This window comes from Ammodytes marinus, assembly GCF_949987685.1.
Source record: "Ammodytes marinus genome assembly, chromosome: 20".
Classification (NCBI taxonomy): Eukaryota; Metazoa; Chordata; class Actinopteri; order Uranoscopiformes; family Ammodytidae; genus Ammodytes; species Ammodytes marinus.
Window position 1 is genome coordinate 11,785,361 of NC_137224.1, and position 25,054 is coordinate 11,810,414.

Consider the following 25,054-nt stretch of genomic DNA (forward strand, 5'->3'; position numbering starts at 1 on the left):
ATGTTAATCTAAATGCTCCTCTGCGTTCCTCGGGGGGAAAGCTGGTCGGATCTCAATCAACAAGAGAAATTGAAAACCGTTCTAGAAAATATAATGAGGGAGAAAGCTGAATTATTCTCACGTGTCGTCCCTCCTGTCAGGTTTGCCAGCTCTCGTTGTATTGGGCCTGTTGTTTTCATTAACTGCTGACATTGAAATTCCCTCTCCCTCGCAATAATAGGTTTTGCCTAATGCTTCCGATGATTTCCAAGTGGTCTTAAAGCTGTCAGGTATTCTTTCTTTTTTTTGCATCCATTGATCGGATTGCCATTGGATTTCCTGCAGACAGCACGACCCAATAAGATAACTGGTTCTTCCATGTTGATGGTTTGTGTCGGTAACTTGCATGTTTGGTTGTTGTTGGAGCAAACTGAAAGGCTAATGGGAAGAGATGTTCATCATTGTGTTTTTCCCAGTTCTCCTTAAGGTGTGGTGCTCTGATTTAAAGCCTCTGGAAACCTGGTATAAAATAGTAAAACTCGTTAGGTGTCTCCATAAGCTTTTAAATACATCTGCTTGAAAATAAATGTTCATAAATGGGTGCGTTGCCATATTAAGCCGTTTCCATGGTAACAGTCATTGTTTTTATAGTATGTCCAAGCAGAAAACTGCAGTGATTGGTTCAAAACACTAAATGTGTCATAAGAAACCAAATTTCTGTTAAGTTTATCAAAAACTTTAATGACAATATCTTTAATTAAGTTTGATACATATGCCTAACTCTTTTCAGATGCTTACCATCATGCAATTTACTCCACAAATTACATCGTTAGAAGGATTTGGGTTTACAGGGGCTTTAACTGGAGAGGATTTATTTTATTTTTTCATTCAAAGGGTGACATTTTTTCAAATGTTGTTCACATCTGCTTAATGTGTGAGCAGCTCTAATAATTATCCGTTACACGTCGATGTATGGGAGAACAGAGATGTAATTAAGAGAAGCGTTTGAGCGGAGGTTGTTTTGTGGAGAGCCGTGCATGGTTGTATTCACAACACAGTAAATAAAATCATCAGCCTTTGTTGAGTATCTAAATGACTAAATATGAATGGTATATAGAGCACAGTGTTGTCTGACATCTCTCTGTGGCTGCTATTTTACTATAGATTCTGCATTAACTGAGCTGCAGGTAAAATAGACCAGCTGAAAATACCAGTGGTGTTCATATGTAAATATATATTGTGTTTGCTTTGGATGTTTGTCTTTTGGGAACTTAAAGTGTGCACGATTGTTATTTTTTTGTTTGTTTTTCATAAAACAATCATATTGATTGAGTGTGTGCATCTCTGAATTGTTCTATTACATTTGCTCCATGGCTCCAATGTGGCCTCTTTGAATCTCTGTTTACCTATGCGCAGCTCAGTGGCAAACCAATAAAGTCAACACTGCCACCTAGCGTTCAGGGTCTGCTGCTGCAACATCTCCCCTGACTAATGTGAGCAAAAGTGATCCAGCAGATCCGTTGAGACACAGGTAGAAGAAGCGCAACAAAACTATGATTTTGTGATTTTTGCCTATGATAGGTCAGATAAAGGTAAACTCTCAGTTAAGGTTTCTAATCGTTTGAATCTGAAAGGTAATAATGAAATGTAATCTCTATTGATAACATAATTTACAGGACTGAAATATTTGACAAAATATGAATTCTTGTGGTTTAAATCCCCCTCTGAACATTTCAGATGGTGATTTTAAACAGTGAAATGTGGCGGTCGAATACAAAATTAAGGTTGGTAAAATTCAAATGAATGCCTGAAATTTGATTAGTCAATTGCTGATCTGAAAAAATTTAAGTCAAGTCAAAAATTCTAATTAAATTAACCCACACCCATATTTTATTCTTTATCTAAGGAAGAAAATTCAAAAGGAAATCTTCTGGAGGATTACAGAATACATCCTGACTGGACAGACCTGATTGTTTGTGTATACGTTGAGCAACCAAATAGTTAAATTGGTAACACACAAAATGAATTCATTAAAGTGTGTTGAGTTAACTTGGATGAATCTGTCAAATGAAAAAGTCCGGCAAAGTTCGCTACATAAGAGGATTTCTTCAGATGTGTTTCTCATCTCCCTCTTGTAATATTCCTATTAATTGTTCCATTTGACAGGAGGTCAGTCAGAGGTCAGCCCCAGTATGTTTTTGATAAACACACTGATGCTCACTGTTCCACACCACACATACATTGATATGCTGTGAGGCTGACGGTGAGCTGCCCCAGTGTCTGAGTCAGAGACAGAGTCATGTACGTGTGGACAGAGGCTCAGTCTAGATTTTAAATAGAAGAGGAAGAGGAGGGGGCGTCAGAAAAACACACAAGGCTCTCTGCAGCTTTGCAGTTTCTGATTATTTCGCATATTCTCTTGTATCCTGAGTTGGAAAAGAAGCTCTTTGTGGAATCAGAGAAGGCTACTCCTGTTTCGTCTTAGTCATTGTTTGTTCTTCGCTGTGCTCCTGGCCTGACCGACAAACACCAGAGACGCCTGTCCTCTGCAGATCCCGTCACTTCAATACCATTCTCCCTAATGTGGGTGATGCCACTTATAGTAATACACAACTAAAACTAAGTTTTATAGCACTTCCCAAAACTTATATAAAATTTGAAAATACGTTGACTAAATGTGTATGATTTGTTATTTTGTGATCACGAGATAAGGAACTTGTCATCCAACCAGGCTCTTTTCCTTTATATCTATTTCCTATAATAATATAAGTCGTAATCTCGACATCACCAGTCGAGCCAGCGGTACCTGATATTTTAAGTAATGAGTGGAAACAAGCTTTGTTATCTCGTTATCACTGGCAAACAGAGAAAATAAAACGTATGATACCATGTCAGTTTAGGGCTTCAGTACAGAATGTGCAGCTAAATGCATGAAGAAGTGATCCTTTCATGTGATGACCTTAATAGAAGACACAGGAAAGTACCGTACACAAACTCACTTTCTAGTGACGCAGACAGACTCTAATATGGCAGTTAAACAATAGTAGTCATTTTTTAGCCCAGGGGGGATTAATTTAAAATCCAGCAGTTTAGCGGATTTCTGTAAATCCACCAAATATTTATTTTAGCCCAGGCCATGCCCTGTCTGTAGGAACAAGCAGCCAGCATTACTGATGATGATTGAGAAAACACATAATGGATCATGTTGAGAGCTGCCAGAAGCATACCAGGTCACAGAACAGTGAACTGCAGCACCAAACATCTGGCTCCATGGTACTCTGAAATGGATTTGATTTTAATAAACATTCACAAAAAAAAAAGATTCTATTTAAGTCCATGTTGTCGAGCTACTGCTACTGGTGAATCTATTACAAACTACAAATATTCGCTGTAGTCATCTTTTGCAGCGTCACCTCATCAGAATGAAGCTGGCTGCACAATGAGCAGGCACGGTAGGAACAGTATGAATTATAAATATTATTATGATATTTCACAACGGAGGAACAAGGCCTTGAATCCACTTTGTGAGTAGTTTCATGAAAGTGGGGCTGTGCAATAATAATGGGCCAAATATGAGCCTAAAGCTCACATCACATTTCAATTAGTTTAATGTATAAAGGTACTCAATTATAAAGTAGATTTATGAGTACACTACCTTCACATGTCACTTTCAGTCACAGTTACATTTCAAAAAAGGACGATTACCTTGTTGATAAAGTTGATAAAACTGTATTTGTGTACTGCGAAGCCTAAACTTTGAGTAAAAAGAAATTCAGTTGGAAATACTGCCTTCATAGGAGGCATTCAAAAACCACATTCAAAAAAATGTGGTTTGGCATTGTGACCATTTTATATAGCCAAGCTCTTCATTTGTATGCCTCTCAGGTCCTGTGCTATTCTGCTTTGTTGCTCAATATTTGATGCAATTTTAAATTTTTAAATGCTCCACGCTGCCAGACCTCTCTTGTACGAGAGAAAGTGTACTTCGAGAGACTTCCTAGTTGAACCACGGTTTAACATTTTAAATAAAAAAAAATGAATTCATCAGGTTAACAGACAATCATCACAACTTTTCCTTATGCATACATAGATATATGGTGGAGGAAGTATTCTGAAACGTACTGATACCACAATGAAACAATATTAGGCTACATACTAATGTTTGTAGCCTAATACAAAAGAATTCTGTACTGAAAATGTTATCTAAGTACATTTGTGTAAGTATAATAAGTAAATGCACTTATTTAAAGTTAAAGTAGGCCTACTCAACACAGACACATGGCCCCTGATGTTATTAAAATATATCATTAGAATATTAGTGCTACTCACAACCACAATTACCAATAGCCGCACAAAGTTACCCCTTCAATTCATTTTGTTTTTTGCCACATTACTGAGTGGTAATCAACTCAAAAATCTATGAAAAACTTTACATAAGCTGTTAAATATTTGTATTGGAGTAAAAATAAACTATAGGTCCCTCTGAAATGTTGTTGTAGAAAATGTTGGCCGACTTTAGTCACATTCCACTGCTGATGCTGAGAGGGTAAACCTTCAATCACCTGTCCAACTGACCTTTTTTTCTCTTCTTCTGGTCTTCCGATTGTGTAATTATCCCAGCATCTATGCAGCCTGCACTTTATGACAGGAACTATGGTGATGCTGGTCTAGGTCCCTAATACATGGTGGTGTCATTTGAGGCATTCAGATGTTTAGGAGGATATTTATGTCCACTCTTGGCTAAGATACGGTTAGGACAGATGAGTCTTCATGTGCTTATATCATTTGTCTCTCACATTAGGGTGACTAACATTAGGCTTCCTGCGCTGTTGACAGATTGCATTAATTATTCATTAAAACAAACAGCAGCAAACCCATAAAAGCCTATTTGACAAAGTGTGAAACCCACAGTAAACATCTAGCAGTTTTCCCAGCAGCAGACATGTTGAAATGTCAAAGAAAAGCACAGGTTTAAGAAAAAATAAAATGAATTATTAGTTTTGGGCTGCTTGTGTTTTGCTTGCTGTCAGGTCTGTTTTTTGATGTATCACTAGCTACAGAGTTCTTACAGACAAATGTTTCTTGGCCATCAACACATGTTGGATATAAGTGACTGTTATGGAAAATAATCAGCCCTCAAATAAACTGGATTTCTTATTCTTCACTTTCTGAGATTCAATTACAACTACTTCCTCTTTCCAAATAGAAAATCCCACAACAATCACTCTGAGCATTATCGATAATGATTTTTGCTTTGCAAATTAGCAGGCGCCAACCGAATGGCATTGCCTCAGGTCAGTGTATCTTAATATGCCGTCAGTCGCTATGTGGACTGTCAGGCTGATTCGTGATGCATCCCAATGCTGCCAAGCTGACTCCCTGGCCTCAGTGTTTATGTGACCCAGCTGGACAGTGCCTGACCCACTTTCTGCATCTGGATGTGACCCTGTCTGATGTGCTAATCCCCTTCTGAGCTATACTCTTCTGTTTGACTACTGCTAAATTAGCTGATTGCAAAGAAAAATACCCTTTGCTGTCAAAATGTTAAAATTCCCACAGATGTTTTTTTTGAGTGCTGTTCTGCTAATGTAGTTGACTGTTTTCCCATTCTGAGCTCTGGAAGCTTTGTTTTAAGAACACAGTGACGTGAATTAATTTCTATTCTCAATATAGTCATGTTTATTTTTAATGTATTTTTTATGTTGTGTCACTGCAAGCTATGCATTTCTTTATCCTTTATATACAGTCCTGGACAAAAGTCTTGTCGCTTATCCATTTCGTAGAAAGAACAGCTTATAACCTGCCTTTTAATTAATCCATTGGTTTTAGAAATGGCTTATATGAAAGCTAAAACCCTCCCAAATTATGTTTAATAAAATAAAATAAATTTGCTTCACTACAGAAATATTGATAATTTAATGAACACAGAAAGGTCAGATGTTGGCAGGACAAAAGTCTTGTCGCCTACAGAGAGTAATATGAAAATTTAACAAATAATTTACTTGAAAAACAAAAATATGTTGCATGACATCAGTGAATTAAGTAGTGGTGCTGTGAGATCCATATTTAATATCTTGTATGACTTCCATGAGCTTGAAGGACTGCATCCATGCGGTTTGACAATGATTCATACAATTTATTGATGAAGTCATCAGGAATAGCAAAGAAAGCAGTCTTACATGCCTCCCAGAGTTCATCAAGATTCTTTGGTTTGGTCTTCCATGCTTCCTCTTTCATTCTACCCCAGACATGCTCAATGATGTTCATGTCTGGTGACTGGGCTGGCCAGTCCTGGAGCACCTTGATCTTCTTCGCCTTGAGGAACTTTGATGTAGAAGTATGCGATGGAGCTGCAAAATGTTACCCCTTTTATGGTTGGGAATGTAAGAGGTAGCTAATTCTTCTTGATATTTTAGGCTATTGATATTACCTTCCACCCTGCAAATCTCTCGCACACCCCCATACTGGATGTAACCCCAGACCAAGATTTTTCCGCCACCAAACTTAACAGTTTTCTGGGGGAATCTCAGATCCATGCAGGTCTCCTGCAATATTTGCGACGACTGTGATGGAATTCAACCGAAGATTCATCTGAGAAATCCACCTTCTGCCACTTTTCCAGCATCCATCCTTTTAGCAGGCTGTGGGCCTTAGAAAATGGCACACGTTTTTTTAATTGCCTTTTGTTTAGTGCTGGTTTCTGGGCACTGATTCGACCAGGAAGGTGGATTTCTCAGATGAATCTTCGGTTGAAATACATCACATGGTTGCTCCATCGCATACTTCCATATCTACATCAAAGTTCCTCAAGGCGAAGAAGATCAAGGTGCTCCAGGACTGGCCAGCCCAGTCACCAGACATGAACATCATTGAGCATGTCTGGGGTAGAATGAAAGAGGAAGCATGGAAGACCAAACCAAAGAATCTTGATGAACTCTGGGAGGCATGTAAGACTGCTTGCTTTGCTATTCCTGATGACTTCATCAATAAATTGTATGAATCATTGTCGAATTGCATGGATGCAGTCCTTCAAGCTCATGGAAGTCATACAAGATATTAAATATGGATCTCACAGCACCACTACTTAATTCACTGATGTTATGCAACATATTTTTGTATTTGAAGTAAATTATTTGTTAAATTTTCACATTACTCTCTGTAGGCGACACAACTTTTGTCCTGCCAACATCTGACCTTTCTGTGTTCATTAAATGATCAATATTTCTTCAGTGAAGCAAATTTATTTTAGTTTATTAAACATAATTTGGGAGGGTTTTAGCTTTCATATGAGCCATTTCTAAAACCAATGGATTAATTCAAAGTCAGGTTATAAGCTGTTGTTTCTACAAAATGGATAAGCGACAAGACTTTTGTCCAGGACTGTACTAAGCCCATAGGCTACTTTTATTTATTTTTTCCATGTGACATTCAAATGTAGCTTTCAAATTTCCTAGAGGCCAAAGTGACAGCTCCAAACATCTTATCACAACCCAAGAAAATGAATTCACTTTTGATGTGAGACAAGGAAAAACAGAAAACTTACATTTAAGAAGATTAAACAAACAGATATTTGGTATGTCTGGCTGGATAGATGTTGGTACGGGCTTTATTAATCCTGCATGGGTTTTTTTTTTCAAATAATGATGATATATTTGCAAGACGATCCAGGATGTTAACATTCATGGTGTTGCTCGTGGCTGTATGAAGCAAAGCAAGATCCAATAACGCCTCGAGTGAAAACATTTGCACCCTGTTTTCTGTGTTGTCTATAGTTAATGTGTGTTATTTCTAAGAACCATTAGCCCTGAGGGGACAATGCCTTTACTCAGTCATATCTTTGAACGCTGATGATGGTTCTTGCTTGCAGGCAATACAGATCATCAGAGTATTTTATCTTCTGGTCATACCATCTGTCATCTGACTAATAAACTGATATAATTTTGCTTCATATATCTATCTATCTATCTATCTATCTATCTATCTAATCTATCATCCAAGAGGGTCAAATTGTTGGTTTCTAGCTATGTGTTTGAACTATGATCATAAAAATGTTTTAAGACTATCATTACATGCCACTTTGTTATAGTCACAACACAGCCTTTAAATGTTGATAGCTGTCAGTTTGGATGCAAAAAATTTTTTTTGTCATAATTACTAAATGGGTCAAGAGCATAGGGGTATAAAACCTTAGAAAATAATGAGGGATACTGTGTTTAAATGTTGTTTAAGTCGTTTGATGCTTTAAGTCTCATTACAGAATGCAACAGTGCATTTCCTCTGCTCGGGGCAGCTCCCTTTAGCATTTTGCTCTTCCTGCTTCGCTCCACTGCCTGACGACAGCATGCGCTCGCAGCCCCTGAAGCTTACTATCACAGCACTACATAAATACTTGTCAATTTTTCCTTATTCTTTGCTCTCTCTGAGCTCTCTTCAGTGGCGAAGGTCTCTCACTTTTTGACCTTTTGACATGTATTATCTCCCACAAAAAATTAAAAACTCTTTAATCTCCACAGCTCTTCATCTCCTCCAAAACAAAATAGAAAATGAAAACACGTTGCATGCATTGTGTCTTTATTATGAATGTGCGGCAGAAGTATAATATTACCAGTGCCAGCCTTAGTCATTTTTCAACTTCTATCATCATACATGAATTTAAAAAAAAAAACACTACATGCCAATAACCAGATAGATAATAGGAGCCTGGTGTTAATACAAGGAACTGTTAGGAAGATAGCCGACAGCTCCTGTGCCTATGTTAGATCATAATTTCTTAACGCTAACTAATATAAACTAGAGAATAATCACAATATTGACATTTATATCTGCAGAATAAAAACTGCTGATGAGAAATAAATGTACATAATGAATAAGTACTAACAGAGGAAAATAAATTCCATATTAAATCATCACAGGAAAATCATTTGCAGGTGTAATTACTGATTAGACTCCAGAGCTCTGGCACTTCTGTACATGTTTCAAAATCCAGGATATAGAAAATAAGAAGGTTCTTGAGGAAACCCAGTAGTTTCAGATCACAGTGAGAATCACAGGTAGATAACAATTTGAGGTTAGTTATGGATACACATGAGATGTTATCGTAACAATGATATTAATAAACCAGATTTATATCCATGGAACCATGGGTCCCTGAACCAGTGTTTTACAAATGACCACATCAGAAGACAGCATCCCACTTGCGTGTAGACAACATAATTGGCATCGATTATAAAGTTGTTAATGTTTAAAAGGGTACAGAAAATGCCACAATTGAGAGTACAGGTTACCTGTGGATGCAGCCTGAGGTCACAGCCACAGCTTTTGTCTGCAAATCACAAGCTCTTTAAATTTGTTAACCAAATATCTGAGGCCCTTGTGCATCCAACACTGCAGCACAGCACTTCCAAGAGCCTCACGTTACCAAAATCAAATTTTTCTTGTTCCAAAATTGTGTTTTACAAACATTATCAAAAAATGGTTATAGGTGATGTAGCAATATTGGTGTCGGCGTTAAATAGAGGTTTTAAGTATCTTGCTGCAGTGTTTTCTCCCCTGTTCTTTTGTGTGGACATACCCTTAGTGTACCCTTCCCCCGGACTCACAGTGGCCATTGGTGTTGAGCAGATTATAAACGGTAAAAGGTGCAGCAGAGTAAAAACCATTTGACGGTCCTTTCTACAACAGTTGGGTCTTTACAAAGCCATAAACTGGCCCACCAAATTCTTCGTTTGGCACACATTTTTCCTTACAGTGGTAACACTACAGCGTGAGACTTTCCATAATCCCTTTCGTTTTAGCACCCATAGCTAGTCCTCGCTAAGCCTCTTTTTCAATCCATACATCCTCCTTCACTCTATGTCTCTCTCTTATCAAACAAGACGTATGGCATAAGTCATGAGAGCCACAGAGGAGAGTCTGAAACATGAGGACTGAACAGTGTTTGAAAGTGTTTCTCCTCCGATTTCTGCTTTGTGAATCCAACGCGAGCAACACTTTCCATGAGCCCTTCCCAAAGTATTCCGGAGAGGGGGATTTAACATCCGGCTGAGACTGGTGTCGTCGGTGCAGTGAGGAATGGATTTTTGGCGGACATTTTGTGTCTGGCCGAACCCACTGTGTTTCACGTTCCAGTCCACCTCTGTCTGTGTCATTTCTGCAGAGTGATGGCGGAGAGTTTGTGTCTGTCTGGGGAATCGTTCCGAGTGTGTTGACCAGAATATGAAGGGACTGATTAGTCGTTCTGCTCCCTCCTTCATCTAACAATCAGACGGACAACCCTCCCCCATTCAGAGCAGCAGCATTTGCATATTTTCTTTACTTCCATTAGCAAAAAGGGAATTTATATAGATTACAGAAATATAAGCGCTGTATATACGAGTGCATAATTGTCACGTATCCAGGTATTGACTAGGCGGTAAAGACGGTGGTGCAGGTGCAGGTCAGGCGGTCAGTTGTCTTATCCGGTTTCACCCTGGGATGAAACTCAGGTTTTCACATTTACTAAAAAAAAGAAAGGGTAGCATATTAGTTGAATAGCTGTATATTGTGCAACCTAATATGGATGTCTAAACTTTCACAGAACACAAGAGGACAATGAAATAATGAGAAGAAAAAAAAACAGGGATTGCTGAGTCCCAGAGCCCTCAAACGCAACCTGTGTGTACACTTGCTCTTCCAGTCATTAAGTTAATTAGGACAAGTTTTGGCTTAATGAGACCCAGCAGGCTGAAACTCTATGCAGCTAAAAGAAAAACCTGCGTACACAGAAGCATCTGTGAAAACGGCATTTAACTGGCTGTTTAACTTGTGCATGTATTTAAATACACAGAACTGCAAAAAGACAAATACTAGTACCTTACTTAAAAGGTGCACTATGCAGTTTTAGGCTATAGGGATTTGTTTACATTTATAGAGCCTACAGTTAGTTTACAAAATATATTTACTCTACATGTAATTCTCAATATTGAATAATTATATCATCATGAATCTAAACTCAGTTATTTAGAGGCACCTGGAACAAACGTAAGACTAGAATATGTTTGTAAACCAAAGAAGGCTGGAGGGCACCCTTGCACATGGAGGAGGAACATGTCATAAAATGTAGGTTGGACTGATGCGAATGGGATTAATGTGTTCTGATCTTTGTGTTGCTGTGTAAAAGGCTTGTGCAGGCATTGTAGCTAGAGAAATGTAGTGCAATACATTGACGGTATAGAAATGTCAGTGGATACAGTAAGATTTTGCTTACAGAGCTAAATATATTGTGATGGAATAAACTGCGACCGTGGCAGGTTTTTATTTGGTCGGTGGGGCCAGGAAGATTTTAGGGGGGACAAAGCGGCTGTACACAACTACACAGGAGGGGGTAAAAGGGTTTAAAGGTCAGATTTGAGACACTCACTGGCTAGGTTGACAATGCAGGCGATGATAATGACCGTCCCTCCTACTAGTGACACAATGGAGAGCATCTTGGACACACGTCCCAAGCGCACAGCACCGTCCAAGTTCCCCTGTTCCAGACTGTTCTTGGACTTAAGGAGAAGATTGAACCATTAGTTTGGAAACAGATGTATATTTAAAAGGTCACATATTATGCACATGTTTCAGTTCAAATTTGTAATTTGGATTTCTACTAGAAACTGTTTTCATGGTGTAGAGTACAATAAACCCTTTGCATATCTCAGTGCTATTGCTTAATCCCTACTTTTAACCCTTTTGTCGGAAATGCTCCATTTTGGTGCATGTCTCTTTAAGCACCACTTTCCAAAAAGTCTGCTCTGATTGGCCTTGAATCTGACTGCGGGTTTGAATCTAACTGCCTCTGTATTTAGAATTATTATCATTATCACAGTGAGAGAGAGTGCTAAATTAGATTGGTTATGAGGGGGCATGGCTTCTCCCATCATGATGTTATAAGGAGAGAGAAATCTGATTTGTGTTTTTGCAGAGGTTTTCAGAAAAGTAGAGGTGAAGAGTAGGTTTGGGGTCTCTAGAAACCCCTGGGTCCCATATTTATTGTTGAAAAACCATGAAAAAGTGCATTTGGCATAATAGATGACCTTAAACAAGAATAAAATATCAAAGTTGCATAAGTTACAACAAAACCATTTTTTTCCAACTAGAGAGACAAAAGATTCTGTTTTACCATGATGGAGTAGATAAATCCCACGATGTTGATGGGCCACACGGGGCAGAAGCAGGCCAGCACGGACAGCAGGAGGTAGTCTTTGACCTTTGTGCGGTCCAAGGGCGGGTTGGTGGCGATGCTGGAGTGGCGAGAGATGGACGGCCTTGGCGAGAAGGCTGTGTAGCCGACGGAGCTAGCCCTGCTCCCCTTCCTGCTCTTGTTGTGATTGTTGTGATGCGGGTGAGAGATGGAGTGTTGTCTTCTGGGAGGAGACGAGATGACAGGAGAGGTGCTCTCTGTGGGCGCCGGGTGGATCCCATTACCTAGACGCGGGGGATGAAGAAGTGAGAGTTTGACACACTAGAAAGGCAACTGCGTGCAAACTACTCTCCTAGGAGCTTGTATGTGCACTGGAATTCCACTTGTCCCGAGTGAGCTGACTAAGCAGAGCATGACCCTCACCCCCCTCTCCCCCTCCCGCTGCCTTCATAAGAGGTCAAACTCAGTCACTTACTGTTCAGCTTCTCGTTGATGACTATAACCAGCTCTCCTTTGGATTTGCTGCGGGGGGGGCTGGTGCCAGCTGGGCTGCTGCTGCGGTGGATGAGTGGTTCACTAGTGCCTCGTGGGCATGACACAGAGACGGGGGCTTGGCTCAACAGAGAGTCCTCCTGGTCAAGCAGCGAAGGTTGTTCCTCCCCTGGCAAAATGTCGGGACCTGGCATCATGTTCACAGCCATGTAAGCAACGTGAAGCCTCTGTTTGTGTTCCGGTCCTCCGCGTTCTGCCTGTTGTTACACCTGCGGACCACAACATAGTTCTAATCATCTTTGTAAACAAAAGCTGCGTCAGAGCTTCTTTTCCTTATGGACAGTACAAAAATTACTGGAGTGGGACCAAATAGTTAAAACAAGGGGATTGTTTCGTCTTTTATTTTGCTGAAAGGAAATAACATAAAGTAGGTTACCTTTGTCCTTACCCAAAATTAATTTTATTTCATTCTAAACAACATAAATAGTGCATTTTGACATAGGGACAATAGATGTGGACAGGATATTTGTTAATATTACATTAGCCTACATTTCGAAGGAGTATTATTTATCTCTAACCTAGAGTTGCTGCTACCATCACTTTATACTTTACTTTAACAAAAAAGATTTAATGTCTTTAATGCATCATTGAAAGGGTCAGTCGCAGCTCTTTGTTTGATTGGGTTTTATGTGAAATCTACAGTATATTGCACTAAAGGGGAACTTCACACATTCTCTTTTGAGATTTGATAAGTCTTTTGTTACTCGAGAGGGAATTGTGGGAAATCTTCATTAGGCTACATAATACACATACCGGAATTTCCAACCAAAACCATCTGTGGTTGATGTCCATTGTGCGTAATTGATGCGCCAGTTGTTGACAAGGAGAACTAATGTGTGGAATAAATATAAAATACTTTCGTTATTGATTTTGTACGACGCCAGAAAAGGCTTTTCTGCAAAAGGATTTGTATGAATTAAGTAGTACCATTTAATCCACGTATATTAGGGGAACGTGAATACTTTTTCCCCCCCGGAGGTCCAAAGATTTTTTGGGGGTGATTTGTTGTTTCCGTATTTGCCGTTGTGTCTTGTAAATTGTCTTTACCTAGGCTATCTGCCGTTTTGATGGCACTTCATGGCCACCGTAAATTAACCCGCCTACTACTACTTATAACTTTTATACAGTCGCCAAATAGGCCTACGCAACATCCCACTTAGACCGATAGTTGAGTCCTGCTCAATATCACGATAAGCCTCTAAATATTCCACTTTGACAACAAATAACACAAATCCTCTTTTTGCGCTCATTCAATATGGACTTAATAAAAAAAAGAGAATACAGGAATTAACACTGTAGATCAGGCCTTAAACGTCGCCACAGCTCATTAAAATAGTATGCAAGCTATATCAGGTAACCATAAAAAAAAAAAAAAAAAAAAGGGAGGTCACTAATGACACGAGGAGTACAAAGGCATGGCAGATGGAGGCAGGTTCCTTTGAAGAGATGGTAGCAGGTGTGTGTACATAGAATTGTTTTGCTTTGTGTGTACACAGGCTCTTAATGGCATAATGGTGGACGATTGTTGAGCAAGGGACAAAAGGTAAAGACGGAGAGAGAACAAAAAGGGACGAGTACAAAGGGGAAAATACTCGGATCCATGGACCAGTGGAGGGAAGGGGGAGGGTGGCAGTAATTAGCTTGCTGCTGCCGATTTGAATTCAGCGGATGATACATCGCAGTGATAAGCAGAACAAAAACAAACAGGCATCTTGTATTGAAAAGGATAATGGCCGAGTTGTAATAGCATACAAATCACTTACATTATATTTAGTATTTCTTCATATAGCCTATGTATTAAATGGGTTGCTATGGAGATAATCACACTGACCTTTTTAATGCGTCGCCTGTCAACACAACCGGAATGTCCCAGGCTTTTGCATCGTGGTAATGTTATTCTCACATAGAATACACATCGTCTATGAGAAAAAAAAATATCGAAGCTTGACTTAAATCCGAGAATTTCCTTGCGTGTTGTGTGAAAGCGTGAGAAGCGGAGTAGCGCCTGGTTCCAGCGCAGTGTGCTGTGCTGAGATGGATGGGGACTGGGGAGTCTCCTGGACGGCAGGGTGGATTGGAGAGGGGGGTGTGCGTGAAATGAAAAGTGAAATCCACCAGACCACGTGATGTGGGAGGGAGGGATGGAGGTAGGGAAAGGGAGCACTGGATTATAGCATCCTACTAAACCTCCCCAAAAACAGCTTCTAACATTGATTTTCTTTCCGACTGATACTGCAACCCAGCCGCCTGAGATACATGGGTGTCTTCAAGGGTCCACAAATTAGGTTTGAAAACCAGAAATGGCTGCCAACTGCACCCAGAGAGGGAGATCAGATTATTGATCAGTGAGATGTTTCAGGACCATATGTGAAAGTGACCAGCAGATGTATTTATGACCATGAAATAAACACCAAGCACTTTCAATGACATGCGAGACGTTTATTAAAAGCAATAGGGCGCCATCCTCTGGTATACAGTGGCAACTACAAAAACACTCAATATAAAATCATGTCAGATTCTGAGATATACATTTATATACATTAAACAGGTGTGAAAATACAAAAACAATAAAAAAAAAATCATTTCACCATGGCACTCAGGATGTTTGCCTGGAAAGAAAAGACAAACAAATATTATCATTTAGTTAAGCAAGATCATCCCCAAAGCAGCATAATATATGAAAATACTTGCCTCCATCTACAATTTACTAGTAAGAACTACCGTCATGCTAGTGGGTTTGTGAGGCTCTACTGAGGCACAGCAGAGCTTTAGGGTATAGTTAAGCAGTAACAGTGTTCATCTTAGCATTCTAACAGTCGCTGCCCCACACAAAACATTCACCCCTTAAGTGGATGGGAATTTAATTAGTTTGAAGCATTTCATCTTAAACATAAAGTTTGACTTGATGGCACTTAAAAAAAAGAAAAGTCAGTGGACCACTTAAGATATACAATTCCCTCTGGAAAACACAAATGTGTGCAACAATTATGACAAAGCATCTTACCTTCATAAAAGTGGAAAACCTCTTTTCTGACATACCCTCCACTTTAACCAGATCTTCCAACTGCAAAATAAACAAAACAAAGTCAGGATGAAATAAAAAAAATCTAGACAAAAAGGTGTGTTTGGTTTGGAGGAAGCTTCATGATAAAACCTTTGAGCTCAGTGTTTCTCTACCAACCTTCATGAAGTGGCCATGTATCTCCCTCCAGCCCAGGATGAGCTTGGCCTTCTTGTCACCGATCTGCTGCAGACCCTTCAGGTCTTTGAGGGAGCCGGCATTCAGAACCTGCAGGATTTGATTTCTGGACTGCTCCAGCACTGACGTTTCGAGTTGGCTCTCCCAACCTTTACCGATTATATTCTCTTTACCGTCTGCGGGCTGAGAGAGAGAGAGAAAGTGAGTATAAAGATCTTTAACATATACATTTATAATTTGCTGTTCAAACATCATAGAAAAACTGTTTCCAAAAATCTCATTTTAACCGTCAACATTTATCTGCCCATATAGATCTTGAAATAAGGCTCATTTTGTTTGAGCTCTTGCAGTGTCTGTCGAGTGAAAATACGATCTGAAGCTAATGCACACTGTCAGCCTCTTTCTTATGCTTGCAATTCTGCAGATGTGTCAAGCTAAGCAGAGCGCGAGCATGGGATGCTGACCTGGTCTGAAAGCTTCCTCTCCTTCTTGACGCAGACGGACTGTTTCTTGACGACTGCAAGCTGCTGAAGAGGCTGCAGCTGGGACACTGACAGGGAGGAAACATTTTAAAAGATGATGTTCAGTGGGGAAAAAAACATTTAATTTAAACCCAAACTTTGCATTTAAAAACAGTCCAACATTTTTATATTTGCATGGGGTTTAAAAGGTGGAGTCAAAATCACTTTGTCTATATCAGTGAATATCTCCTCACCGTGCATGTGCTGAAAAGAAATCTGGTGTTAATACAAAGCCTAGGCTCTGTAAACAGGCATGTTGCTAGCTACCGTGGGCCCGCTTTGTTTATATACCCATTTACAGGGCCTAGGCTGTATATTAAACACTGGATGTATTTTCAGCTCACACACACACGTTGCGGATTATGAGAGATATTCACTAATGTTCTCCAGAATTGCAGACTCCTCCTTAAATGCCAAGTGCATGAGACAAGTACAGTGGAATGTTAACTGGCTCACTCTCAAAGCTGCTGAGTGGTGTAAAAATAATTCCTCATCATAGTAATTTGATATATACGCTGGCTCCTGCCGTGTAGAGTGAGCTTTTGTATCGCATTGCAGCTAATCAATAGCTCCAGTGGTTCAACATGACATAATTAGTAAGGAACTACTTTTTTGTGAAGCATGAACAAGTAGGATTGACACAAAAGGAAGAAAGTTTTTCCAAGATAATTTTGTCATGTAATTCTCTCTCATTAAAAAGGTCAAAATGAAGACTGTGGTATCTTGGATGTGTTTAGTCTTAACATTGTGTTTATTTGCATTCATGTAACATTATTAAGAGTTTATTTCAACACTGCGCTCATTTCTATTTGGCTCTCAGCTGAATTCTTACAATTTGAATTTGAAGCTACTTCTTGTATCTGACTGACCTTGTAGGGGTTGGACCACAGCCTGCTGCTTATTGGGTTTTGTGGCAGTCGACGGTTTTCTTTGCAGAGGAGCCACGGTGTTCTTGAAGGCGGGCTCCTGTTTGGACTTTTCTCCAGCCAAGCGACTGAAGAGTTTGGCCTTGCTCTCATACTCATTCTGCTTTTCTTTGAGCTCCTGCGAAAAATCAGAAAGAGTGCCAGGGTTGGCTATCAAATATCTGTGAAGGAGAGTCGATCGATCTGTAGAAAGTTGACAGCATCAGCGTCTGGGAAATCCAATGCACACATCGATTATAACAAACAGAAGAAACAAAAGTTTGGACAAAAAGTAGTTTTAAATGATCAAATCCTGCAATGTGAATGTTATACAGTATGTTAACCCCCAGTTGGATATAAAAACAAGCTTTTGCATTAGGTGTGGGTCGTCACCTGGATCTCCTTGCGATACTGCGCCACATCATTGAGCATGCCTTGTCGATCCTTGTCTTGGCTGTTCTTCATCAGCGTCTCCAGAGCTATTAGTCTGTCCATTACCGAAGGATCTGTAAGGCTGAAGAGAGACAAACAAAATCAAGAAAGAGAACAAATACAAGTTAATGAGATTCAAAGCCTTGACAGACGTATACACCCGATAACAGATGACAAGAAAGCTGGTACACCTCCAGTTATCTCAGCCCCAGTAAACACAGCAGCTGTAGCCAATGAGGGCACTGAAGAGAGACTTGTTTTCAGCACAAGCTTTGAGATCTTGGCCCACTGCTTTGATGCTACAGCTCGTTGAAGTTGCTGTGGTATTGACTCAATTTGATCTGGTAGCTTTTGGCTTTTTCACAAACATCACAGTTCCCAACCCTGCTTAGCCAGCCAAATAAGCATCTGTGTGTGTGTGTGTGTGTGTGTGTGTGTGTGTGTGTGTTCTTTAACCTGTGACAATGTGCAGAGGGCGAGGAAGCATCTTGTTCAGTTTTCCTCTCCTCTTTCTGCCTCTTCTTCTGTGGCTCCATGCCAGAACCCCGTGCCTCGTTGTCTTCTCTGGCTCGCTTCACTGGAGATGAAGGCAGAGGGAAAATGAACAGTTTAGTATTCAGTGCAGTCAAGCAACAGTTTGTGGGGTTCTCTAGAGTGCAGACCTTTCCGACTGAAAAGGCGAGTGCATTTCTCAGTTACACTAACCTGGCAGCACAGGCACAGTCACAGTTTCCCGAGTGAAAGGCTTGTTCACAATAAGCTTCGATTTGGCGGCGAAGTTCAGTGCACTAAAAGTATCGAAATAGTATTTGTACTCGGGCGCAATGTTGGTGATCATGACGGAGTGCGCAGAGCCGCCCAGCGAGTCCTGCAGCAGCCGCGTCAGTTTACTGTCTCTGTATGGCACACGGACGGCAGTGCCAGAGTTAAGAGAGTCCACCACTTTGCTTAGTGTGAAGAGAGACAGGTTGATGGCACCGCTCTCCTTCAGGCGGATGCCCTGGTTGCCGGTGCGACGGTTGTCCTCAGACCCAGCCAAGTCCACCAGGTACAGCTTGCCTGTTTGTTGTCTGTGTGTCAGGTCGCGCTGTGTCCGAACAACCTAGACCATTGAAATGATGAAAAGGTGACACCAAGGTTAATGTGACACATTCAGCAGAACAACATTGAGAGTAAGCACAAGAGCAGAATTAAGGATTAAGTAAGAAAGAAGGACAGCAGATACAAATGTGTTTCTCTCTCAGTATTGTCACAGAAAGCACAGTAGTTGCTAGTGGGATTGTTTGCAAGAGAGAATTGATTTTAGCACCAGCTACCAAATCCTGGCCTACTGAGCAGAGGCCACGACCTGTTTAAGATGCTTTGTTACCGGCCTTTGATGACACAGATCAGTTTAAAGAACAGAACGGAGCAACTCCCTCAAAGATTATTTAAAAATGCAATCATTTATATATTTTCCCAGAGTTAATTGGACTGCATATCAAACCTTGAGGAGGAGGATAGCATGGCTGCGACTGGAGCGCTGGTTCAGTTTGGTAGAAGCTGTGGTACGATTGAGGCTGGCAGGGACAAAATGTTTGTCAAAATCTGAGAATGAAGAGATGGTTGTGCTAGTGAGGCCGGGGATGAGGATGTTCTTGTCCTTGTCCTGTCTGATTGGCAAATCCTGGGAGCCTGGAGATAGCAGATCTAGCACCTGAGACAAAGAAAGAAAGAAGCATTGATGGATTGTACAGTGTCAAAGATTAAATAGCTCCTTTAATAACCTGGGATGCTTTAAAGCAGCAAATAAACTGTAACTACAGGAGTTTGAGTTTAGGAACTATTACAGACCTAATAATATAATAACAATAATAATTAGGGCTGTCAAAATTAGCGCGTTAACGCAGGGTGATTAATTTCTGGAATTATCGGCGTTAATTTTTTTAACGCATGTGCAGAATGATCCGCCACGTACATCCCACCAGCTCTGTACTACAGTCTCTCTAACGTTGTGGCTGACCCAGGATCAGCAGCACGTTAGCCCGTGCTGTGTTTTAAAGTTTTAAACTACTAACGGTCACGTCTGTGTCGGGGGCATTGATAGTATATAAAATCAACTGCCGCGGGCGACAGTTGATGTCGGGAGCAACAGGAGGAGAAACATTGTCCGCTCCGTTCAGAGCCCGCGAGGACACAAACGTCTGCCGTCTTCAGAGGTGTGTGTGAGATCAGACATCAACATAACCTCGGCTTCCTGGCACACATGAACAGTCCCCAGGACGTGGTCGCGCGTACAAATGCACCCACACAGCGAACTGTAATCAAGTTGTATTCAAGAATGCACAACCTATAGAGTCACCAAATAAATGCCATCCTATATTTGCCCAAAGACATAGTAAAGAGACAGACTAATTGAATTATGGTTTGCTAGGTAGGCCTATATATTTTAGTTTGATTTAAATTTATTTTCAGCATTAAAACCATCATTTGGATTTTCAATTGATAAACGTACTAATTTTAAATGTACATATCCACCTTCTGTCATTCATCTTTCCGTTCATACAACAATATACAGAGAAAATTCGAATTTTTCGGGCATAATTCGAAGGCAAAATTAAATTGTGATTAATCCACAGAATCCTGTGATTAATCTGATTAAAAATTGTAATCGTTTGACAGCCCTAATAATAATACTAGGATTGGTTGGACAACTAAAAAGGCAAAGGTTATGTGGGCCCATTTACATGATAACGACTTTGTTTTTCATTAATAAAATTGTTAAATAAAAATAAATTGTATCAGCGTGTCATCTTCAAAATCTATAAAAATCCAGGTGGTTGGAATTATTCCCATTTTCCCATGGGTCACATAATACCATAGTGAACCCTTCATACCTTCTCATTGTAAATTTCCAAATAAGACATGCTAATGCTGTAGTCCCATCCTCCATCTTTCTCATCCTTAGCTTTGACAAGATTGAAGACCTCAAGGACTGCTCGCGGGATCACGCCTGGCTGCTCTGAACTGCCCATCATGGTGTGGGTCTTTCCTGAGAAATGACAGTGAGTGAGTGTATTTGCATACCAACAAAAGGATTGAACTTTAAGAGCGACTTGCCTTGACAAAAACATTATAGGAGGTCAAAGAAAATACTCAAAACAATCTTAAATCCACATTAAGCATGATGATGACTATTCTGAAGCCCAACATATTGCATACATTTCATTGAGAACAATGTGAAGTGGAAATAGCAAGTGCCTTGATTACCATATTTAATATGAAACCACGTAAACAAGGAAGAAGTTAACAAATGCCATAACATACCTGCTCCCGTTGGTCCGTAGGCAAAGACACTGGCATTTTGTCCATTTAATATGTGTGGTAGAATGGGCTTCACGGATGAGATGAAAACCTCTCGCTGGGTCGTTTGCTCACCATGATAAGCATCAAAACTGAAACAAATCCCATAGCACTCTTAGAAATGATTGTTGCACAACAGTTAGGAGACATTAAAATATAATCATTAAGAAATCAGAAGAGTTAAGTCATGCTGAGGAGGAGGACACTGACTGGTATTTGACCGATTCTGTAGCGTTCCTCCAGTTGACTATCTCCAGGTTCTGTGAGTCCAGGCCTCGGACACACGGACCCTCGTCTTTCTCGTCTGGCTTGCTCATGTAGGGTCGCAGACGAACCGCTACCCGAACCCTGGACGTCCTTTTGTTAGATCCATCTGGTATCCCCACGCGTTGAGCCATGTTAGAGCTCTTGAACACAAAAGGCCAGGAAGATAACAAAAGGCAACGTATAACTTGCACTAATGTTTCAATGGCAGTTCAAAACAAAGTTTAAAGAAACTTGCTTACATATAACAAACACAACTAGTGAGTCATGCTTCACCTAACTTTGTAAACGACGATTAATTAGAACAGCTGGGTTAACGGTAAGTCACGTCACTGTTACTATTGCCTTTCAAACAAACGTTACTAAGGTCAGTTAGCCCTTTACCAACATTATTCATATGTCATTTGTACTTACTGATATTATTTGCAGACTCCTTCAACACAACATTTGTTATTCTCCAAGTTTCCTTATACGCAACATTGCGAACACCGTCTTTTAACAATGGCGCTTGAGCCCTCAAAGTGTAACTGAACTATTTTCAAACGAGAAGCGGAAACGGCATTAACCAATCAGAAGCACTGGCGCCTCTTTGACGTCGGCACATTATTTATAGGTCCATGCGTCGCCCGACCATATTCACAAGATGAGTAGGCCTACTTGTTCATTAAATATAAAGGTCAAACTAATGTCATATAAACATATATTTAGACCTTTTAAATCAAGTAATTAGAAATAAGAAATAACATCTTAACTTTTTTTGTCCCCATATGTATTCGGCGCTTTTTGCGGTTGCGCACTGCGCAGGAAGTCGTTCCCAAAGTAGATCTGTACGACACTCAACTCCACTGCTGTCGGTGCCTCGCTCCGTCGACGGGGCTATCCATGTGACGTTAAATCAGTGCCAACTGTGTTTCTTTATCATTCCATGGTGCCAACGCGGAGTCCGTCATATCCGAGCAGATTGTCACAGTTCTTGTATCCAAAATGGCGCTATGTTTACGTCTCTATATAATCGTTTATTATCCCTAGCGAGTCTCATGGAGAACTTCGCCTTCTTTCTTCACTGGAAAAGATAACTTAATATAACATTAAGCTACAACAGCGGTGATACGCAATCGAGTGGACATTCGGTTATGACAATTTAAGGTACGTATGCCTAACTAATTTTAATTCGCTTTGTAGAATTAGCTGGCGGTCAGGCCTGACGTGAGCTAGCCGATAAAGTCAAATAAAGACAATATTACCTTTAATGTGTTTTTTGGTGTGACATTTCATATAATTTAGCAAAGGTAACGGCTATCGTCGGGCTACCTCATAGGCACGCTATTGCTCACCGCTAGCTCTCTCGAAGTCCTTACCTCACATACCTATAGTAACTTTTAGCTGTGCTTAAGTTTGTTCTGTTTCTTATTGCCTCCTTTTAGCAGATCAGTGGCTCTGAAGTTCCCAGTAGCAGCAGGAATGATGCAGGCTGAGGCCGCAGACTCTGCACTGAGAGAAGGCATAGAGGCTCTGGGTGTGCAGGACACGTTAACACCTGCGGCATGCAAAGAAGAAGAGGGAAACACAGAGCACCAGGACACCGAGATGACTGCTGTCTCAGAGGAGAACGAAACGACCAAGGATGACAACGGTAACTCCATTATGAAACATATAAGATAATTAATTTAGCATATGAAGCCAAATTTCCCGTGAGAAGTTATACGTCTTTATTCAGTGTCTGGTTGTACTGACCTGATCAATAAGTAATGTTACAAAAACCATTATGAGTAGTGTTGTAGGTAATAATACAAAGCGATTGTCAAATAATGATGTAGCTATAATTGGATAAAGTAAACATATGCAGGTTAGGTAGAACATTTGTGTCCAAGTCCAGGAAAGGTACTTTAGTGTCAAGCGCAGAAAATGAGTGAGAAACTATTGGTTGATAAAAATAAGCATGTTCAGTTTATTAGTAGGTAAATATAAATGAGGTGCAAGATATCAATCAAGCATGACACTAAATATGTTGTTAAGAACACTTTGAACATTCCTTATTGAGGATTTAATTCAGCAGGACGTCATCAGTATATTTACTGCTGAATATAGTTTTATAAACCGTATACAATGTGTTATTTATTAGATTGAACCGACCCATAATGTAATACTGATGTGTAAACTAGGGTTGCACTGTTGTTCCTACCATGAATTTCCTTAACACTTAAACTGCCTTTCTATGCATTTTTGTCGCCTTCTCAGACGGAGCCACGGATGCAGCGGAGGGAGAGACACACAAGGACAAATCTCAGGCCAACTCAGGGCTGGATGGCAAACAGGGAAAGCAGCAGCAGGCGGCGGCAGCGGACGGTGAATGGGAACTCCCGTACAGCGATGAGGAGATGGAAGACTCCAAAAACTGGATGCCCCCTCCTGCTGAGATCAAAAGACTCTATGAGCTCCTCGCTAAAGGGGAGATGCTGGAATTGAACTTTGAGCCCCTCCCCAGGAGGCCCCCTACACCCGAACGCACCCCCTCGCCTGAAAGAGACGACGAGGAAGAGGCCACGGAAAGGGATGGGGAGGAGAGAGACCACAAGTCAGTTTTACCATCTCTCATCATTACACCTCTAAGGGTTTTTGATGTTTCTGTACAGGTGCAGGATATGAGAGGCCTCATTAATTCTTTTTTTTTACAGGCCTCTATCTCCAACTGAGTTTGACTTTGATGAAAAGGAAATGCAAGCCACTCCGAAAAATGCCTTCATCAACAGGCGTAGAACACCAGGTGCGACAGGCAATACTTTTACGAAACGTTTGGTTTCATAATCTATCTATCTATCTATCTATCTATCTATCTATCTATCTATCTATCTATCTATCTATCTATCTATCTATCTATCTATAAAGCAAGAAATGTCTGTCTGTGTGTCTGTCTGTGACTCGCATATCTCTCTGACAGTAAGTCAGATCGGCCTTAGCTTCCGGATATGGCTTGCGCATGGCACAAGGGTGTGCATCCTTGATTTTGATTATGAAGTTATGACCAAATATGTAGAAGTTATCATATTTGCATCATGCTTGCAGCAAATACATGCGCACACTGAAGGCCACAGTAACGACGGGCATGAAGTAGTCTCAGGCTAAACCCCGCCTCCCTCTGATTTGATTGGCTGCTGCGACCAAAGCTTGAAATGAGTGATGAGCCAGACACACACAGCAGACCTGCTTCCTATGGGCACTGCACTAGTATTCTGAAAGCGCAGTATAAGTGATGGGTTGGCTGTTTTATGGGAATCCAGCTGACAACTTTTTGTCTCACCTTCTCTTCCAGGATCTTCCGCCCGCTCCTCCGTGAAAAGGGAAGCTCGGCTGGACAAAGTGCTGTCGGACATGAAGCGCCACCGCAAGATGGAGGAGCACATCCTGCGTACGGGTCGGGATCTCTTCAAGAGCGAGAAGAAGCGCGAGGAGGCTCTGTCTCCCAACAGCCAGAAGGAGCGGGAGAAGGAGAGGGAACGTGACAGCAACCCCAACACCATCTTCTCCCCGCGACAGAGAAGATACTGAAGTTTTTTTCAAAGTTGTAGACTTTGCCCCCGCAGGCAGACGAGGCCAAGAGCTTTCACAGGCTTTTTTCCAGAACTTGAATTTTTTAAATGTAACAAGTTTTGTATGTTTTGTATGTGTGTTTTGTATATTGGCAATAAACATTTTAATT

General features: G+C 40.6%; 3 protein-coding genes across 3 annotated transcripts; 1 reads left to right on the top strand and 2 right to left on the bottom strand.

Annotated features, from left to right (window-relative positions):
• Nucleotides 1-10,340: 10,340 nt before the first annotated feature.
• On the bottom strand, nucleotides 10,341-12,843 carry prrt2 (proline-rich transmembrane protein 2; the record flags this gene model as incomplete). The annotated part of the gene is made up of 4 exons (XM_080049741.1): nucleotides 10,341-10,476; nucleotides 11,378-11,507; nucleotides 12,122-12,426; nucleotides 12,618-12,843. The coding sequence occupies 4 exons, from the start codon at nucleotides 12,841-12,843 to the stop codon at nucleotides 10,460-10,462; spliced, it is 678 nt and encodes a 225-aa protein (XP_079905867.1). The 3' UTR covers nucleotides 10,341-10,459.
• Nucleotides 12,844-15,136: 2,293 nt separating this feature from the next.
• On the bottom strand, nucleotides 15,137-21,871 carry kif22 (kinesin family member 22). The gene is made up of 13 exons (XM_080048669.1): nucleotides 21,772-21,871; nucleotides 21,304-21,500; nucleotides 21,058-21,185; nucleotides 20,628-20,782; nucleotides 19,238-19,447; nucleotides 18,457-18,853; nucleotides 18,208-18,328; nucleotides 17,713-17,833; nucleotides 17,284-17,458; nucleotides 16,358-16,443; nucleotides 15,876-16,076; nucleotides 15,699-15,758; nucleotides 15,137-15,303 (listed from the first exon to the last, which is right to left on the bottom strand). The coding sequence occupies exons 2-13, from the start codon at nucleotides 21,489-21,491 to the stop codon at nucleotides 15,274-15,276; spliced, it is 1,872 nt and encodes a 623-aa protein (XP_079904795.1). The 5' UTR covers nucleotides 21,492-21,500; nucleotides 21,772-21,871; the 3' UTR covers nucleotides 15,137-15,273.
• Nucleotides 21,872-22,206: 335 nt separating this feature from the next.
• On the top strand, nucleotides 22,207-25,054 carry pagr1 (PAXIP1 associated glutamate-rich protein 1). Its single transcript, XM_080049718.1, has 5 exons — nucleotides 22,207-22,503; nucleotides 22,782-22,990; nucleotides 23,596-23,932; nucleotides 24,033-24,121; nucleotides 24,668-25,054. Exons 2-5 carry the CDS (start codon nucleotides 22,819-22,821, stop codon nucleotides 24,901-24,903), a joined length of 834 nt encoding a protein of 277 aa, XP_079905844.1. The 5' UTR covers nucleotides 22,207-22,503; nucleotides 22,782-22,818; the 3' UTR covers nucleotides 24,904-25,054.